This window comes from Anabas testudineus, chromosome 18, assembly GCF_900324465.2.
Source record: "Anabas testudineus chromosome 18, fAnaTes1.2, whole genome shotgun sequence".
Lineage (NCBI taxonomy): Eukaryota > Metazoa > Chordata > Actinopteri > Anabantiformes > Anabantidae > Anabas > Anabas testudineus.
The window spans coordinates 24,238,508-24,244,984 of NC_046627.1; the positions used below are offsets into that span (position 1 = coordinate 24,238,508).

At 36.9% G+C, this 6,477-nt stretch overlaps 1 protein-coding gene across 1 annotated transcript; it reads right to left on the reverse strand.

The window, feature by feature from the left end:
• Positions 1-1,418: 1,418 nt before the first annotated feature.
• On the reverse strand, positions 1,419-4,322 carry LOC113157806 (type-2 ice-structuring protein-like). Its single transcript, XM_026353427.1, has 5 exons — positions 4,238-4,322; positions 2,785-2,894; positions 2,436-2,570; positions 1,946-2,066; positions 1,419-1,486 (listed from the first exon to the last, which is right to left on the reverse strand). Exons 1-5 carry the CDS (start codon positions 4,296-4,298, stop codon positions 1,419-1,421), a joined length of 495 nt encoding a protein of 164 aa, XP_026209212.1. The 5' UTR covers positions 4,299-4,322.
• Between the last annotated feature and the right edge of the window lie 2,155 nt (positions 4,323-6,477).

Consider the following 6,477-nt stretch of genomic DNA (forward strand, 5'->3'; position numbering starts at 1 on the left):
TATGTTACATGTTTATCAGTGTGATAACAGTTAGCATGTCACAATTATAGGTCTTATAGCTGAGAGCCGTGGACATTTGTAGTTATATCAGAGACTTCCCAGAATCTTGACATCCCAGTGACTATATGCTAATATAACACTGAGCCCACCCTGGACAAATTATTTAGCACAGATATGCTGCTATTGTTATCTTTATGATCCACATTCATGATCTCTTGTTTGAAACTTGAAACCGATCTTTTGTAAAGTAATATTAAAATAGAGGTGTCATAAACTGGCAGCCACAGAATAAGACAAGTTACCAACGTCCTGTTAAAGACAATAATTAATTATATATGCAATGATATTTAATGCAATGGTAATATTGTAATAATATAATATAATAATATTGTAATAACCCCAGCAGTTTTTTTTCTTCACATTCAGAGGTTTTGTCAAACTGTCTCACCAGTGCATTAATAAAACTGGTTCTTCCTTAGATCAGAGTCATGTAATCAAGAGGGCAGCATCCTGTCCCAGTGGTTGGACGGATTACAATGGCCGCTGTTTCCTCTATAATCCAACAGAGATGACTTGGGCTGATGCTGAGTTAAAACCATTGTAATCTGAATTCAGTGTAAAATTTGATGAATTATTCATTACAATGGATTTAGAAAGTTTCACATGGGTGGCAGACTGGAGCACCTTTAGTGAAATGAGCAAAAGTTAGTCTAACTTGTTTAGACTAAGTGCCAAACTAATGCCTTCAACCCGAGGACACAGCTCCACAGTCTCTGCTTTTCTTGTTTCTGTTTCTTGTTCTGATGTTTTCTCATGTTTTAACATTCTAACTAACTAACATTAACCCTAACCTTCATATATACAAGAGAATGATCCTGTTAGCCGGGATAACTCGGAGTGAGACCCTATCTCTTCCCCCGGACCTCCCGAGGTCAGGTGCGAGGATATTCTTTAGGACACACAGGTTGCCCAGCCACACAGCCTCAGGGGAGGCTATGAAGCGACCGTGGAGGCCTGTGCACACTGCTTGTTTGATTGGAATGTGTCTCATAGTGTCGTATGAGCTGGAGAGAGAGAACCACGGTTACTCAGCTAACTGGGTATCTCAGGACTATGTCTCCACCCGGAACTGTTTATAGGTACGGTAGGCCCTTTAAGACACCCTGCGGACACAAAACCAAAGCAACCCAACAGTAAGGTTATGTGGACACCAGCGGCGTACAAAAGGAAAGGTGGAGGTGCTTCTGGCAGGTGAAGAGTGAGAATCACAGAACAGCTGTTTTTCAATGCTTGAGCTTCTTTATTTAAGAGTGAAGAACTAAATGACTGTTTCTAAAGCAGTGAAAGAAACATGGATTACTGCAGAAAAGATGGAGATACACAAATAATCATCAGTTTACATAACTCCATTTGTCCGATCATTGCTTTTTGGCGCAAACAGATGGTTTTTTGTAAGAGCAGGGCTGATCGTCAAATTTCTTCAGATCTGTAAAAAAACATTAAAAGGTTGTTGGCATAAATTGTGTAAATTTGAAGGTTTAAACAAACACACACAAGGAGGTCAAACAACAATGTAACTCACACATGGCTCATACATGTTTTTTTTTGCTCTTCTACAGCACTGGATTTGTTTATGGGTAGTTACTAAAGTCACTAAAACGTTACAAGCTTCACTTTATCGACTTGTCATTACCAGTTACGTTACTTTATGTTGTCACTTATCCAGGGAAAAACAGATGTTCTAAAGTGTTGTTGATGATCGAAAGTTACTGCAAGCCTCTGATAACTATGACAAAAATCTGCACTCAAGCATTGAGACTTTCAAAATACAAGCCTTGTTTTTTTTTAAGCCTTTCAAAATAAAAAGGAAGACATTTTTTCTAATTGCAAATTGCATTATAAACTGAGTTCCAACTAAAATGTTCAAATTAAAAAATGAATTTACCTCCAGAATTCATCAGCAAACAGTGTGCTAATGCCTTGTTTGCTGCCATGTTATCAGGCTGTCCAGGAGCCCAGTGGTGAAGCCTGAAAGCTGTACCATCACTCCAAAACCAAGTGCCCTCCTAGAAAACGACAGGGGATTTCAATTGCTTGTATGTTTTAACCCTTTCCTGCATAGTGGTCCCTACAGTGGACAGCTACTCAAAAGCTGTTCTCTTGTATATGCATGGGTTCGTGTTACTAGAGCCAAAGACAGTGTTTCTCTGTGTGTTAAAAAATCCAGAAATTTCATAGGTTCAACATTTTGAAAAGTATTAAAATGCGAGAAAACATCAGATCAGTATTATTAATGTTTTTTTTTATATGAAAACATCAAATGTATTATTTTTTTTGTAACTACTTCAAAAATAAGTTCATAAAAACAATTTGAGTAAGGTTCTCATAACTTATGCATGAAAGGGTTCGACATATGTATTATTTGGTAACTGTACCTGTTCTGCATCGGAGCCTCCGATCCAAGTCAGTGGATATGCATGAGTGAGCTTCAGTATCATACTCTGAATCACATGATGCTCTTCAAAGCTGTGCACTGATACAAGGTTTCCACCATGGTACAGACAGTTTTTCTACAGAAACAAGAAAAACAGAGAATTTGGAGCTGTGTCCTCGATTAAAGGTGTTTATTTGGCACTAATTCATTATAAAGAATATTAGTCTAAACAAAGTTTTGCTCATTTCACTAAAGGTGCTCCAGTCTGCCACCTATGTCAAACTTTCTAAATCTATTGTAATGATTAATTAATTAAATTTTACACTAAATCCAGATTACAATGGTTTTACCTCAGCATCAGCCCAAGTCATCTCTGTTGGAACGTAGAGGAAACAGCGACCATTGTTAGCAGTCCAACCACTGGGACAGGATGCTGCCCTCTTGATTGCGTGACTCTGATCTATGGAAGAACCAGTTTTATTAATGCATTGATGAGACAGTTTATCAAAACCTCTGGATGTGAAGTTCAAGAGCGGTGAGAGTGAACCAAAATGTAAAAAGTGCAGCAGTAAAACATAATCAGAACACGCAAAAAATGACCAGCTTACCTTCTTGGATCTTTGTATCAGGCTCTGCTGGTGGAACAGCTGGTGACACTTGGTTACTCAACTCAACTGCTGTTGATCCACGTTGGATCACAAAAGATCGGGTTCAAGTTTCAAACAAGAGATCATGAATGTGGATCATAAAGTTAACAATAGCAGCATATCTGTGCCAATTAATTTGTCTAGGGTGGGCTCAGTGTTATATTAGTATAACATATAGTATATAGTTACTGGGATGTAAAGATTCTGGGAAGTCTCTGATATAACTACAAATGTCCACAGCTCTCAGCTATAAGACCTATAATTGTGACATGCTAACTCTTTTGTCTGTAGGAAATAGATTTTTTTAAGTAAAATCAAACTATTTATTATAAGTAAAGTCAACATATTTTTTCATAATGAAGTTTTCTTAGTTAAGATAGTTTATTGATCTACATCATTTGAACTATTCCAACATCTTTCTTAAAGTCAAACTTACTTAACTTTGTGAACATCCATATTACTGACTGGGTGCCTACTTGTCTTTTTTGCCAACGTGCTTCTGTAATTTTAAAGTTACATTTACTCACATTTCCTATTCGGCAACTAAATATTTCTTGTAAGAACTGCAAACAACTGATCTGAGTGTCATTAGCTTTTATGTAACCTACTCTACTCTGGTAAAAATGGCATCAACTCAACTGCTATTGATGCACCGTGCACAATAACACTTAAACAAAAACTTACCTTCTTGGATCTTTGTATCAAGCTCTGCTGGTGGAACAGCTGCAAGTTTGACACAACACTTAGTGACTCAGATCATCTGCTGTTGATCCACCACTGTGCACAATAACACTTAAGTTGCTCGGTCTCTTGTCCCATTTGATAATCAGCAATTAAATCAAGCATTTGGTGGTAATTTGTCAATAAATTATTCAAAAAACAACTTAATTATCTCCAAAGGGCAAATGTATTTGCAGCAGTAGCAAGTAGAACCAACAAGAGAACATAAAGAGGAAAAACTACTGCTGAAAACACAAAAGTGTCATTCTGAAGGAGGATTTACGACGACTGTGCATCCTAAACACTGTTCTCATGAAGGACTTTGGTTTTTTAAATTATTTATAAATGAGTAATGAAGAAATGTCTCATCAGAAAGTGCTAATTTTATATCATTTTAAGTTGCCTTTTCCTGGTCTTAGCTCTCAATAATACTCACCAGCAGCTCTGGTCAGAGCCATCATGGCACAGACAAGCAGAGACACAGTCAGCATCTTCATGGTGGAGGTGATGATAATTATCTTCATCAAAGAGAAACAGACATGTTAGTAATGTGAATGTGAACACTAAACTAGATATAACATGTGATAATGTCGTCTACAACTGTAATTCATGCTGTCGATGAATGTAGACGGGAAAAAAAGTCTTGAAGCGAACCTGTCTCCTCAGTGTCAGCGTGGAGCTTCAGTCTTCCTCTGTGTGAGTGTCGAACAAGACAAGACCAGACTTTATACCTTTGAGAATGACCTCTGTTAGTTTGAGACAAACATCTTAACACACTCCACCCACTGTAATATAAAAGGAGCTGTAAATATATGACTACATGAAGTCGTGTGGTGAATGAGTCAAAGTCAGATAAACCAAAAGTCCAAAGAATTAGATGAAAATCAAAAGAATTAGATTATGAAAAAGGAAAAGATAAAGAATAAAAGATGAAGGATAGATGGAAAAATTAAACCTAACACAGAGAAACATTTTATGATTTTTCCAATTTTGTCACATTTGATCACATGACTCGATAGTAAAGAGAAATTTAAAAAAGGTGTCACATATTTTGTCTCTGTCTAATACGCTGTGGGATTTATTACTGAATATCTTAAGTTTTGAAGGGAACTACACTATCAGACAAACTGTAACCAGTGGATGATAAAATGTAAGTAGGTAGGAAAGCTGTTTATTGGATGGATGAACTGACCATTTGTCCTAAAGCCCATGTGAAGCAGGTGTAAATATTTGCAGAGAATATAAGTACAACAGGGTGTTGGTACTGTGGGTAAATATACATGAATTTCTCTGGAAATGTTTAATAAGCTCCTCTGTAGAAGAAAGCAAAAAAAAAAAGAGCCACAAAAACTTAAAAAAAAAAGCAAAAGGTCAATGTTATTTTTCACACCAAAGTATAAAAGCAGAGTCATTATAATATTATTATATTATTACAATATTACTATTGCATTAAATATCATTGTATATTTCATTAATTATTGTCTCTTGACTTATTCTGTGGCTCCAGTTTATGACAGCTCTTTTTAAATATTATTTTAAAGATGATCCGGCCCAACTTCCAAAGAACAGATCATGAATGTAGATCATAAAGATAACAATAGCAGCATATCTGTGCTGTGATCTACATCATTTGAACTATTCCAACGTCTTTCTTAAAGTCAAACTTACTTCATCCATATTACTGACTGGGTGCCTACTTGTTTTTTTTTTTGTGCTTCTGTAATTTTAAAGTTAGATTTACTCACATTTCCTATTCTGCAACTAAATATTTCTTCTAAGAACTGCAAACGACTGATCTGTGTGTTGTTAGCTATTAAGTAACCTACTCTGCTCTGGTAAAAATGGTCAAATGAGATGAGACTGTCTCTGGTGTCAGACGTAGATGTCCTCCTCATCTTTCTCCTCCTGGTCAGTAACCTTTGAACCTATCTCAGATTGGTTCATGGCTGAATATGTTCCCTTTGTTCACAGACGGCACATGAAACAGATTTTATGGTCAACTAATAGAGACTAAACATCTCTGGAGAGATCTAAAAATCTCCTCATCCAACCTGATGGAGCTTGAGAGGTTCTGCAAAGAAGAAGAAACTACTCATAAATAGATGGACCAGCTTTGTAGCATCATACTCAACAAGACTGTAAAAAGGCTGTAATTGATGCAAAAGGTTCTGTAACGTAATATTAAGCTGAGGCAGTTATTTTGTTTTTTATTTTTAATAAATTTACAAAGGTCTCAAACAAACTTCTTTCACTTTGTCATCAAGAGGTATTGTTGGTAGACTTTTCTCGAGGATGCTGTGCTGTTCTGACAGAAGCTTTCTGTCGGCCCACTTTTCCCATCTGTTTGTGTCTCTGAGTTTTGTAACAGTGCATTCTGCTTCCACTTGAATGACCTCTTCTTACTACCAAAGAGATGTGAGGGACTTGCAGAGGTCAATCTGTTCCACAGCTGAATCGTTAGCCTGGGCTTGGCGCTCCCTGCTGTGGCGTATTCCTGATGAGGACGCTCTTCCTAACCACTTTCTCATATCTATTTGCAATTAACCGGCGGTAGCTTTGCACATATTGCTTTTAGTAGCGAGCTTTAGAGAAAGTCTCCACTCTACCTAACCATAAGGTCAAACCTATAATAAATGAACTGGGTAGTCACAGAATGTGAATCTACTAGTTGTTGTT